Source organism: Pararge aegeria, chromosome 25 (assembly GCF_905163445.1).
Source record: "Pararge aegeria chromosome 25, ilParAegt1.1, whole genome shotgun sequence".
NCBI lineage: Eukaryota > Metazoa > Arthropoda > Insecta > Lepidoptera > Nymphalidae > Pararge > Pararge aegeria.
Window position 1 is genome coordinate 11,451,460 of NC_053204.1, and position 14,340 is coordinate 11,465,799.

The 14,340-nt window shown below is 40.6% G+C and overlaps 1 protein-coding gene across 1 annotated transcript; it reads left to right on the top strand.

Annotated features, from left to right (window-relative positions):
• The first annotated feature begins 226 nt into the window (after window positions 1-226).
• On the top strand, window positions 227-14,321 carry LOC120634774 (protein IWS1 homolog). The gene is made up of 10 exons (XM_039905549.1): window positions 227-457; window positions 1,663-1,694; window positions 1,769-2,549; window positions 2,620-2,842; window positions 3,601-3,683; window positions 4,104-4,227; window positions 4,612-5,144; window positions 10,744-10,846; window positions 12,212-12,323; window positions 12,756-14,321. The coding sequence occupies exons 1-10, from the start codon at window positions 442-444 to the stop codon at window positions 12,879-12,881; spliced, it is 2,133 nt and encodes a 710-aa protein (XP_039761483.1). The 5' UTR covers window positions 227-441; the 3' UTR covers window positions 12,882-14,321.
• The last annotated feature ends 19 nt before the right edge of the window (window positions 14,322-14,340 follow it).

A 14,340-nucleotide genomic window follows, 5' to 3' on the forward strand; every position in this document is an offset into this window, starting at 1 on the left:
GTCTGTCCGTGTGTCTCATCATCAATGTGTGTCAATCTCATCTAATTTTTTTAAATTTAGTTTTTTATTATTACTGTACTTTAATTATTCTGTTTTATGTGTATATGGGATGGCTGTAGATCATAGCATAGTTACTAAATAAAGAATTATTATTATTTATTTTTTATAACTCTATCTGTGATTTTGACTCATTGCTCTGAGATTGTAACATTGTTTTTTCTAGTCTGTACTCCGTGGTGCTGCGAATTATTTTAACCTGTATTCAGAGCTATGAATGGTAGTGCAAATTCTTAAAATTTAAAATTATTGAATTACCCGGTAATAAATGGCATAAATGGTATATACATCAACGATTTCGTTAATTCGGGACATCAAAATCTAACAAAAAAATTATACATCGTTGCTGCGTAAAGATTAAATAAGCCCGCAATATTAAGAAAAATGGATGTCGATACAGGTAAGCTTGATGTCATCTATAGATAATTCGGTTTCAGCTTTAAATTACCTATCATCGGTAATAACATCTAAGATACTTATTGTTTCTTTGATGCCAGTAATTGGCTTCAAAGTGTTTTTATTTTTGCCTACCTTGTAAAACTGCATCGATTGACACGGAATCGATAATGTTGCCGAATCGCAGAATTCAAAGATGAAACAGATTGTTTAAAACGCAAGAAACCTTTTGAGGAGATCAATTTGTGTATCATTTTCCACTAGCAGTACTTATTGAAATGAAAAATAAATGAAAGTAGTGACCTTGCCTCATGTAACCTCTAACATTTGTTGGTACAAACTACCCGAGTTTACAAATTATGATTGAAAAATAAATATTTTCACGACTTATTTGTGAATTTAAACTACCTATTTAATACTATAATCATTTCTGGTCTTTAAATAAAATAATTTCTTTTTAAAACAAACCCTTAACTTTAACTTTGTCCGAGTTTGTTTTATTTTCAAAGCATCCTGTTTACTTGGGAGGTGTGTGGCATTCCATTAGTTATTGTTTGATTATATTAGTTAAATTAAGTTCTTTTTTTAAATCAAGTGTAATTTTTGTATTATATTTATATATTTTGAAATGACTATAAATTGACTTTGTATTGTTAAGAAAATATCTCATAATAAGCAAAACATGAAAAGGTTTGCTCTGGTGGGATGCTGTGGCTATAGCTAGTGGCCACAATACCGATAAGACATCTGCCAAGAGATTTAGTTCTGGTATGATGCCACATAGGAACAGATCAGTGGTATAAGATAGCTTTCATACAACAGGTTAATTGAAAAATAACTTTTTCAATGAATATGTCTGTTGTATGAATGAGATTAACATTCTCTCCCAGGTCTAAGAACTGAAGACTGGCACTAAGAATTTTAACAAAAACCCAGCTTAACTTGGACTTTCCAAAGAATTTAATCTTGGAATTGGAGTCCTGTATTGAACCTGTTACCCACTAGACCAATAATTCAGTTACATTAAGATACACTTGAGGCAAATATTATCACACAACACAGCTGTAGCATCCATATCTCAGACCCACTCAGGGTACTTTCAACTTCTATGTAAATTTTATGTGAAGAAAGCTAGAAGCCTCGATAGCTTTATTGCCAAAGTGTACCTACTTTAATATTTATAACTTTATGATAATATTTTTTTTTCAGATGGCAGGAGTTCACGGTCTCGCAGCAAATCTGTAAGTGTGAGCAGCAATATTATTTTCTTTGTTTATGATATTAATAACTTCTGAAACTTCTTTTTCGTGTGTAGGTAGAGTCGGACTCCAAGATGTCTCACGACGGCTCCGCCCGCTCCAAGTCCGGCTCGCGCAGCCCTTCGCAGTCTCCGTCGAGGTCCCGCTCCAACTCCTCCCGCTCGCGGAGCGGCTCCCGCGCGTCGTCGCGTTCGGCCAGGTCCCGCAGCGGCTCGCCGAGAAATTCGAGGTCCAGAAGCGGCTCTCCGCGAAATTCCCGATCCACGAGTGGCTCTCCGCGAAGATCGAGGTCCAGGAGCGGTTCGGCCGCCTCGAACGCGAGGTCCAGAAGCGGATCTCCGGCGAAATCCCGCTCCCGAAGCGCCTCGCGGGCCAAGTCTAGATCTAGAAGTGGATCTGGCAGCGGATCGCCGAGATCTCGATCTAAGAGCGGGTCACCTAGAAAATCGAGATCAAAAAGTGGATCTCCTCGGAAATCCGTGTCCACTAATGGTTCCCCTCGAAAATCGAGATCTCGAAGTCGGTCTCCGGGAAAGTCGGGCTTCAAGAGTGGATCACCCAGTAAATCCAGATCCAGAAGTCGGTCAGCCGCGAGGTCTAGATCTCGAAGCGAGTCGAAGGCACGATCGCGTTCAAAAAGCGGGTCCCCCGGCATATCTGCTACTAGGAAATCGAGGTCAAAGAGTAAATCTCCGAATGCGAACGCAATGAAGAGAGCATCACCGGAAAAATCCAGATCTCGAAGCGCATCACCCAAAAAGGCGTCAAGTAAATCTCCCGAGAAGCGAGCGAGAAGTGCATCAGCCGACAAGATGGACGTCGATGGCGCGGCGCCCGGTACGTACTCGCGCCGCAGTAGGCGCCGGCCCGCCCGATGAACTCCACTAATAACGACTCGTTTTTGCAGCGCGAGGCCGGGCGAGTCGCTCGCGCTCCAGGACGGGCTCTCGCAAGTCGGCGTCGCGTTCCCGGTCGAGATCGCGCTCGGGATCCAAGTCCCGCGCCCGCTCCGGGTCCCGCTCGAGGTCCAAGTCCCGCGCCAGATCCAAGTCCCGCTCCAGATCCAAATCCAAGTCCCGATCGCGCTCTCGCTCCGGCTCGCGCTCCGGCTCCGCGAAGTCGCGGTCGCGGTAAGTCCCCGAGCAGTGCGCTTAACAGTAAATCTTATTTATTTTGGATTAAAGCTCACATTTGCCTACAATTTAAATTCAAATTCAAAAATTTTATTGACCTTATCACGAGCACTTATGAAGCGTTCATACATTTAACATGTTAACACTAATGTGAGTGATGGTAATAACTGCATTCGTTATCTTAAAACTAAAGCTCTTGGGCCCATTTTATATATTGCTCGAACAGCCCTCTTCTGCAATACTAAAAACAGAATCAATATCAGCAGCAATTACCCCATACTAATATGCCATAGGACTGTGAAAGTAACTAAAATACACAAACCCTGGCAGTTTCTACATCTGTCATACGAAGTATCTTTTTAACCGCGTATGATGCACAGCCTAGTCTGTTCGATAAATTATTTATATGTGGGCCCCATTGCAGTTTAATATCTAACGTTATACCTAGAAATGATGTCGTAAAACTATATTCTATACAAACAGGGCTTTCGACAGAACTTTGTAAACTAAAAATTTAATGTACAGGGTTTGCGACTCTAAAACGAGTGACATTAGGCCCACTATAATTGACGGTATAGACGAATCCTCGATGCGAGCGAGCAAATCTCGCTAAGGCTACAGTTCGTGCAGTTCACAGCTCGTGGCGTTACGTTATCACGACGGCTTTCGATACCTCATAAATAGTAGTTAACTTTCCTCGATCGCATCAGTAAACGAAGAAGGAAGATCTGTCACTTGGCTCTGTTGTGTTGCAGGTCGCGCTCGCGGTCGCGCTCGCAGTCGGGCTCGCCGTCGGGCTCGCCGTCGGGCTCGCCGTCGGGCTCGCCGGCGCCGAGAGGTACGCATGCAGCCGCGTCAGAAGTGAATAATGTTGTAACATTCACTTTATACTATAAACCTTCCAGCTTCAGCGATTTTCAAAAACTTCATCAATCGTGTAGTATTTATAATAATATTGCTAGAGAAATTAATTAAAAAAACAACGTTTTTATAATCAAAATATTTACGATTGGATTCATAAGTAGGGTTAGTCACGAATTCAAAAATGCCTCAAGGTTACCTCGCATCCAACAGTTATTTGAAAAATGCCAGACTCGATGTTAACCGACCTTGATTTTTCATATTTGATAAAAATAATAATAAGACTATGGGATATCTACGGTTAACTTCGTGGTGTTAAACTGTTGTACGCAATGTTGGTCAGATTGTCCAAACGTCGTAACTTCACCAACCCCCTCCCCCCCTCTGCCCCCCGCAGACGGCGGCAAGCGGCGCGCCGTGCGGCTGCCGTCGGACGACGAGGCCGCCGACGCCGACAAGCCGCCGCCGCCCGCCGTAGACGCCGACTCGTCCGACGACGACGTGGCGCCCGACTCCAAGAGGTGCGCATTTCGGGCACTGCCTCACTTTAGTTGTGTATATTCCTAGGGTCTCGAATTTGAGTCGGCCCAGTTACCTAAAAAACAAATTTAACTCGTCATGATCTCTAAGTCACCGTTCTCGTGGTGTCAAATGACAAACAATGTCAACTTATGTTTGACAAACACTACGATCGAGGTCAACATGCGAATTATGATTCGAAATTGCGATAATTGATTGGATAAAAAAGTTTCCATGCGCTGTTTGCCAAAACTAAAAAGAAATCGACGAACCTGTTTATAGCGCCTCGTAATTTATGTTATAACCGACCGTTCCGTTCATCAGAAGAAATATATGCAGTACCGACAGACAAGTTATTAGAAATTCAACTCGATACCGACCCGCAGCGCGGAGGCGGCGGGCGGGCTGTCGGACTTCGAGGCCATGCTGGCGCGCAAGCGCGACGAGCGGCGCGGGCGGCGGCGGCGGCGCGACATCGACATCATCAACGACAACGACGACCTCATCGCGCAGCTGCTGCGCCAGATGCGCGCGGCGGCGGACGAGGACCGCGAGCTCAACCGGCGCAGCCTGCCCGCCGTGCGCAAGGTGGCCATGCTGCGGCGCGCCATGTCGCAGCTCATCAAGCGGGACCTGCAGCTGGCCTTCCTGGAGCACGGCGCGCTCAGCGTGCTGTGCGACTGGCTGGCGCCGCTGCCCAGCCGCGCGCTGCCCTGCCTGCCCATCCGCGAGGCCGTGCTGCGCCTGCTGCAGGCGCTGCCGCCCGTGGACAAGGCGCTGCTCAAGCAGTCGGGCGTGGGCAAGGCCGTCATGTACCTCTACAAGCACCCCAAGGAGACCAAGGCCAACCGCGAGCGCGCCGGCCGCCTCATCTCCGAGTGGGCGCGCCCCATCTTCAACCTGTCCGCCGACTTCAAAGGTACGCCCCGCCCGCACTCACTCCCGCACTTTCAAAAAAAAAAATTCAAAATTCATTTATTTCAAGTAGGCCTAATATAAGCACTTGATTTTCAGGAAGCTAGAAAATTGTGTCACAATCTAATAGATCATTGCTACGCTAATTACAAAAAAAACATTGAAGATCATATTTGTAAAAATAACATGAAGATACTGTGGTCATTTTTAAACTCAAAAAGGAAAAGCCAGGGAACGATTCCAAATGTTATGACATTTAACGGCAAAAAAATATCATCTCCTTCAACGATTTGTGGCGCTTTCGCTGAACATTTTTCGGCCGTTTACACACAGCCTGTCTATACTGATGATAGAGCAAGAACAAGTGCTGCCCTCACAACAATCTCATGCCCAGTCACAAATAAAAATTCCTTACTTACAATATCTTTGGGTCTCAAGGCAGTAGAAAAAGCCTTGAAGAAATTGGATAAGAATAAAGGAGCCCTGATGAATTACCAGCCATTTTCATTAAAAATTGCGCCACAACACTGGCTTATCCACTTTACCTTATTTTTAATCGCTCTCTTGCCACTGGGATATTTCCAGACAAATGGAAATTTGCTAATGTTGTACCAATTCCTATAAGAGGGCAAGCGGATGATATACTTAATTATAGACCAATTCCCCTGTTATCTCATGTAAGCAAAGTCTTCGAATCTTTAATATGTCCGTATGTTTCGTTTCAATTGCAGTCCATCCTAATTGCTCAACAACATGGTTTTCGAAATAAAATGTCAACAGTATCAAATTTGACTGAATACACGACTCAAATAATAGATAACATTGATAAGGGATATCAAGTCGATGCTATTTATATGGACGTAAGTAAGGCATTCGATCGGGTCGACCATATGATTTTAATATCCAAATTGTATGATGCTGGTATTCAGGGAACTTTGCTCTCTTGGCTCGCATCTTATTTGTCGTGCAGGCAGCAGAAGGTTGTAGTTTGTGGCTACGAATCAGATCCGTTCAGGGTTCCATCTGGCGTCCCACAAGGGTCCCACCTTGGCCCTATGTTGTTTTTAGTGTATATTAACGATGTGTGCGATAACATTAAATCTTCCAATTTCACCTTGTTTGCTGATGATTTGAAAATTTTTAAAGCTATAAAAACTCCTTTAGACTCTGATTCTCTTCAAAATGACTTAAATAGCATATCAAACTGGTCTGTTAAAAATAAATTGCCGCTTAATATTAAAAAATGCCAACATATTAAATTTACAAAAAAACGCATGCCTCTTCAAACTTCTTATTATCTTAATAATCTGTTGCCTGACGAGGTGTATACTGTTAGAGACCTAGGTGTTATTTTGGATAAAAAATTGTCATTCAATACACACATAAATCAATTAATCAGTAAATGCTAAAATTACTGGGGTTTGTTTGGCGAAATTGTAAAACATTCAATTCTTGTCTGGCTCTCAAAACCGTCTACTTTGCATTAATTCGGGTTCTCTTAGAGTATTGCTCCAGCATTTGGAATCCACTATATAAGGATCCTATTCTAAGGATTGAAAGAATCCAAAAACGTTTTCTGTTCTTGTTGTCAGTTCATAAAAAAAAAACAATTAGTTTTAACCTCATATAGCGAAAGATTAAACTTCTTTAAATTAACTTCATTAGAAAGTCGTCGTTGGGTATCCGATCAAGTATTTCTCTACAAAATTTTAAATAATAAAATCAACTGTCCAAATATTTTGACCAAAATTAAATTTACTGTTCCGCGTAAAAATGCGCGCCTCGGTAACTTCAAACCGTTCGTTAGCAAGTTGTATAGAACAAATTTGGGCGCTAACAGTATCCTGGCTAGGATTTGCCGAGAGCACAACAAGCTATTCCAAGCTACTCGTGCCGACATCCACTCATGTTCTCTTCAGCAATACAAAACAATTCTGCAACAATATATTAGTACAGCTAGTAGATAACTGCCTCGTACATTTCTGTTTTGTTTTAATTTAAGTTATGTTTTTGTTTCCTGTTTTTTAACTTCATCTTACAGTGTTTCCTTCGTTACAACAATAATATGATTGTAAACTTGCGAACCCGCACTTGTGTGTTTGTTTTTTCAGATACGCATGGCGGTTTGCCAGTAATTGGGTTTACACTACAACTTTATGTTTCTCAATTATGTAGTCCCTAAGCTTGTTTCAGTCTTTAATCTGTTGGTGAACCTAATAAATAAATAAATAAATAAATAAATTAACAATTTACATTTTACATTTCAAAATTCATTTTTCTATCTTGTGAGAGATGAAAGCAGAGCCGGATGCTTCCAAGCAACCTTGTCATTAAGAAATTCATCAATTGTATACAGTGGCGTGCATAGCCCTTGGACCCAGGGTATGCACAAGGTGTTCAGCACAAACATAAAGTAAAATTTAGATTTTAGATATGTCGGTTTATAATCAAATTACTTTACGAAAGTTATATCTTTGATTGATTTAATACTATCGTGTATCTACTGCTCATTGAATAAAAGTACATACCCTGATTTACGTCACAAAATTATGACACACTATTCGGCAACATTTTCTAAGCACACTGATGATAATATTTTTTTCCAACATACCTATCATGTTTTAGCGTCTTTATGAAAATTATTAAGATCACAATATCCTTTATCATTCCACACTTTACGTATATTGGACAATAAAACAAAATGAAAGCAAAATAATCGATTGGTGTGTACAAAGCCGCTTAGCCAAGAATAGTTTTCGTAATATTTATTATTAAACATACGTGTTACTTTATCGCCTTTTTTTTTGGGATATTTGTAACATTGGTACACACCTTCCTTTGCGAATGATTTCTAATTTTACGATATAGGGATAGAAATTAAAGTTTTCTCTAAGTACTTTTTCCAGGCACACTGAACCCAAACAAAGGCCGCACGAATATGCTTTCATTATAAAATGAATGAATAAACTATAAATTAACCTTAACACATTAAACTATCACTACTCAAACTTTTATAAGTTACTGAATTTATGCACTTGAACCGTTTATTTATCACCAACGCCATAGAGCATTGTTCGAAGGTAAACAATAATGGCGATTGAATATGCCAATGAAAATATTGCAATCGAAATTAGTCAAAATATGTTTTTAATTTTTTTGTAAGTATAGGTTAGAACGCTATTTTACTTTGATATGTAAACAATATACAAAAACAATATTTATTGTTAACTTTCTCACTTTCCAATGATTCCTGAAAAACGTAAACTATTCATTCGTCATAATTAAGACAGCGTTTGATTTCATAACTCATTTTTAAAACGAAAGACTAATTTGATAATATTAGTTTCTTAATTTTCTTAAAAGACACTGTAAGGTATTTACACTTGTTAATGATATTTTTATTTCTAAAAAAGAACAATGGCAGTATACAACAATAACAAACCAAGCAAATCATTTAAATGAACAAAATTCAACATAAAAAAATCACGTAATTGATTATCCACTTCCGTAAGCAGTGCTTATAGACACCTACACTTAGAGAATTTATGAATGAAACTGTTCACACAAGACCGATGCTAATCTTGTAAGTACAAGCGCACGATTATAACATTACACGACACACACTATTAACTTGCACGCACACATCTAGCAGAACGATTCGTTCTTTGGGCGTGATTATTTTATTTGATATTTCTATGCAACAGTAGATGGCGTCATATGTCGAGTGATTTATAATAATTGATTTACCCTGCAATCGATAACATGAGATTTAAATAATAATATAGGTATTTTTACGTGTTTTAAAAGGTAAATGTTTAGCATTTACGGTTAGAAATTAAAATACGAAGTAGAAGATTTTATTTTGTACGCTATACCTACGCCTCGCGCGCGCTGGTTGCGCTGTCGCCTGTCTAGCGACAATTGACCTAGAAGTTTGGCCGCTCATTACTAGATGGCGCTTTCATTTATTTTTTACTTAGAGTTTTTTTAATTACAAAACTTTAATGGTCCTATCTGAAGGCTCTTTAAGACACTGAGGGTAGGGTATGCACTGCTTAATTGCATATATGCAATGCACGCCACTGATTGTATAATAACCTCGCTGTAATAAATGTGTTTTAACACATTCTTTAAACGTATGCATTGGTAGGTCCAAAATTACCTTAGGAATCATATTTTAAAAGCGTATACTCAGTCCCACAAATGACTTCTGCACCTTTCGCAGACGATATGCAGATGTCACTAATTTATGACCATTTCTTGTAAGTCGACTGTTTATATCCACTTCTTGTTTATAAAGACTAATATGTTGTCTTACAAATACTATATTGTTATAAATATATTGTGAGGCTACCGTAAGGATACTTATTTCTTTAAATTTTTCACGGAGGAATTCACGTGATTTAAGTTTATATATTGACCGTACAGCTCTTTTCTGCAATATGAATATAGTTTCAATATCAGCAGCTTTGCCCCATAATAAGATCCCGTAAGACATCACACTATGAAAGTACGCAAAGTAAACAAGTCTTGCTGTTTCTACGTCAGTAATCTGTCTAATTTTCCTGACGGCGTAGGCAGCCGAGCTTAGTTTACCTGCTAGTGTATCTATATGGGTACCCCACTGAAGCTTACAATCTAAGGTCATGCCCAGAAAAACTGTGGAATCTTCCATTTTTAGTGATTCTCCATTTATTATTATATTTTTATTAACTTTCTTTACATTTGGTAAAATAAATTCCAAACACTTAGTTTTTTTTGCATTTAAAAGTAAATTATTGACAGTAAACCAGTGCGACACATGCGACATAGCACGGCTTACATCGTCAGAGTTATCTCTACCTCTATCAGTTTTAAAAATTAGACATTTATCATCTGCAAACAGTACAATGTCACAGGTTTCACTGACATAGTGTAGTAGATCATTTATATACACCAAAAATAGGAAGGGACCCAAAATTGAACCCTGTGGGACACCCATTGACGTAGCCGACCCCTGCGACTTAATGTCTTTTATGCAAACCCTTTGGGTTCTGTCACTGAGATAAGAGGCAACCAAATTTAGTGCAACGTTTTTGATACCATAGTGGGCTAGTTTAAGAAGCAAGGTTTTATGATCAACACAATCGAATGCCTTGGATAGATCACAAAAAACACCAATGGCATTCTGCGAACGTTCCCAGGCATCGTACACATGTTTTAAAAGTTTAGCGCCTGCATCCGTAGTGCTACGACCTTTAGTAAAACCGTACTGCTTCGGATGTAGTAAGTTGTTTGCATTGAAGTGATTCAAAAGTTGATTTAATATAATTTTTTCAAAGACCTTACTAAGAGCTGGTAAGATTGAAATGGGTCTGTAATTGTTAATGTCATTTTTATTGCCAGATTTAAATAGAGGAATAAGTTTACTATGTTTCATTAAATTTGGAAAAGTACCTCTATCAACACATTCATAATATTCATACGGCTAAGTAAGGGGCAATAACGTCTATAATGTTAGATATTACTATTACAGACATACCCCATAAATCACCTGTTTTTTTCTGATTCAACTACTTAAAATTCTTTATTATCTCATATGCACTCACTCCCGCGTGTTGCAGCCATGACGCGCGAGGAGCGCCAGGCGCGCGACGAGGCCATGGCGGGCACGCGCCGCGACGAGCCCGGCCCGTCCGCCAAGCGCGCGCGCGAGGAGCCCGAGCGGTGAGTTTCGCATATATGCAAATAAGCAGTGCACACCCTACCCTCTGGTAAGGTCAAGTTTTTTAATTAAAAAACCACCGAGTAAAAAATAAATGACAGCGCCATCTAGTAATGAGCGGCCACACTTATAGGTCAATCGTATATTATTATTTAAATATCATGTTATCGATTGCAGGGTAAATCAATTATTATGAATAAGACGCCCTCTTTTACTGTTGCATAGAAATATCAAATAAAATAAGCACGCCTAAAGAAACCCCCCTTGCGCCCCTTGATTTGTAACTGTCATTATTCTTTTTTTTAATTAAAAATATTAACAAATATAAATACCTTTCAGTGTCTTAAGAAAATTTAGCAACTAATATTATCGAATAAGTCTTTCGTTTTTAAAATAACTTATGAAACCAAACGCTGTCTAAATTATGAAAAATGAATAATTTACGTTTTCCAGGAAACATTGGAAAGTGAGAAAGTTAACAATAAATATTGGTTTTATTTATTGTTTAATTTCGATTGCAATATTATCATTAGCATTTCAATTGCCATTATTGTTTACCTTCGAACAATGCTCTATGGCGTTGGTGATAAATAAACGGTTCAAGTGCGTAAAATCAGTAACTTATTAAAAGTTTGTGTAGTGATAGTTTAATGTGTTAAGGTTTATTTATAGTTTATTCATTACTTTTAAGATGAAAGCATATTCGCGCGGTCTATATTTGGTTCGGTGTGCCTGGAAAAAGTACTTAGAGACAACTGAAATTTGTACCCTTATTTCGTAATCATTCGCAAGGGAAGGTACCAATGTTACAAATATCCCAAAAAAAGGTGATAAAGTAACACTCATGTTTCACAATAAATATTACGAAAACTAACGAAAACTGTTCTTGGCTAAGCGGCTGTGTACACACCAATCGATTATTTTGGTTTCCTTGTGATTTTTTGTCCAATATACGTAGATAATGTGTGGAATGATAAAGGATATTTAGATTTTAATAATTTTCATAAAGCCGCTAAAAACATGATATGTTTGAAAATATTGTTATCGTCATCGGTGTGCTTAGAAAATGCTGCCGAATGGTGTGTCATAATTTTGTGACGTAAATCGGGGTATGTAATTGTTATTCAATTAGCAGTAGATAGACGATAGTATTTAATCAATTAAAAATATAACTTGCGTGAAGTAATCTGATTAATAACCGACATACCTAAAATCAAAATTTTAATTTTACTTTTTGTTCGTGCTAAACACCTCGTGCATACCCCGAGTCCGAGGGCTATGCGCGCCACTGGTCGCCGGTCGTCCGTGGTTTCACGCATCTCTGTCCTGCTCACGGGTGCCGCATGTCGCCGTCCCGCTCTGTGCAGGCCGCTGCGGCCCGGCGAGCCCGGCTGGGTGGCGCGCGCGCGCGTGCCGGCGCCGTCCAGCAAGGACTACGTGGTGCGGCCCAAGTCCACGTGCGAGCTGGACATGTCGCGCGTGAGTGCCGCACTACTCGTACCGCTTCTATTCCGAAACCATTGTATACAGCCTCCACGGTATTACACGGTATTTAGAAAATAGGGCTAAATCGGGTGGCCATACCCCACCGAGCCCTTTTTTCTAAACAAAATTTACCAAGTGTTTTTTTTTTACTCTTATTATTGACAGCCGATCGGTGCAGTGGGCAGCGACCCTGTTTTCTGAGTCCGAGGCCGTGGGTTCGATTCCCACAATTGGAAAAATGTTTGTGTGATGAAAATGAATGGTTTTTAGTGTTTTGGTGTTTATATTTATGTATATTATAAATATTTATGTATAGTGTTCATAAAAATATTCATCAGCTCCCAAAACACAATCTACGCTGTTGCAGTTTGTATTTTCACGGACGAAGGTTGTTGTCTGTTGTTGACGAAGTCTGCTCCGCCGCAGATGACCAAGAAGAAGATGACGCGCTACGAGAAGCAGATGAAGAAGTTCCTGGACCAGAAGCGCATGAAGGGCAGCACGCGCCGCGCCGTCGACATCTCCATTGAGGGCCGCAAGATGGCGCTGTGAGCACGCGCCGCGCCGTCGACATCTCCATCGAGGGCCGCAAGATGGCGCTGTGAGCACGCGCCGCGCCATCGACATCTCCATTGAGGGCCGCAAGATGGCGCTGTGAGCACGCGCCGCGCCGTCGACATCTCCATCGAGGGCCGCAAGATGGCGCTGTGAGCACGCGCCGCGCCATCGACATCTCCATTGAGGGCCGCAAGATGGCGCTGTGAGCACGCGCCGCGCCGTCGACATCTCCATTGAGGGCCGCAAGATGGCGCTGTGAGCACGCGCCGCGCCGTCGACATCTCCATCGAGGGCCGCAAGATGGCGCTGTGAGCACGCGCCGCGCCGTCGACATCTCCATTGAGGGCCGCAAGATAGCGTTGTGAGCACGCGCCGCGCCGTCGGCATCTCCATCGAGAGCCGCAAGGTGGCGATGGCACGCGCTGCGCCGTCGGTATCTCCATCAAGGGGCCCCAAGATGGCGCTGGCAATGGCACTTATATCTAACTCGTCTTATTATGCAGGCAATCTATTCAATACAAACAGTGAAAAATATCTTTTAAAACATAGAAGAAAAACTTTGTAGTTGTAATGAATAAACCAATAAAATAAAAAGTGATTAAGTATATTCTCTATGCATGCTATTATTATTATTTTTCTTTCATGTTTTCAAAACGATTTTTACACTGAATAGTAACTAAAAGATTATTTTCATAATGAGACACGTAAGGTAAAATGAACCGTAAGCAATTCTTAACTTCAAACTTATACAAGTATCCTCAATATAAAATTTGCGAGTGCGTAACTTAGCTTTCGACTATCCATACTGTAACGCGTCAAGAACGCTGGCTGTAGGAGTTAATTTTAATTTAAAATCGAGCGAAATGTGTTTAATTCCTCTTGACGTTACAGTGTCATGATACTCGGAAACGGCTGCGACTGCCGGCGTGCAAATGTTATTTATATGTTATTCTTACATACCCGGACTGCTCGCCCGCCCGGCCCTGCATGACACGGAGGCGGGCCATGTACATAAACACTAGTTGAATAAGGACATTACGCGCTCTAGCGTCAGTTCATTCCTTGACCTAGGATGGACTAGCTTGTCGAGGTTAAAAAGGATTGAGTCGATTTCTATCAATTTTTTCATTTATTATCTGACAATTTAAAAAATATTGAAAAATATAAATGAAGACCAAAGGAGTCCCCGCACGGGTTCTTACTCCGACGTAAATATCTGCGAATTATTATTTATACTGTATATTTTTCAGCAATGCTGTAATTTAAGTTGCGAAATGGAGACGTATAAGCTAGTTGAGCGGCAAAGCGCCCGCTGGCGGCGCCCAGCGCGCCGGACGCCAAGTATATCATACTGTAGAATAAGCACTGAGCGCGGACGTTGTGATGTTTTATTTTAAGTTATATCGAATTAAGAAAAATAAAAATGACTGAATATCTTGTCGTTTTATTTTAA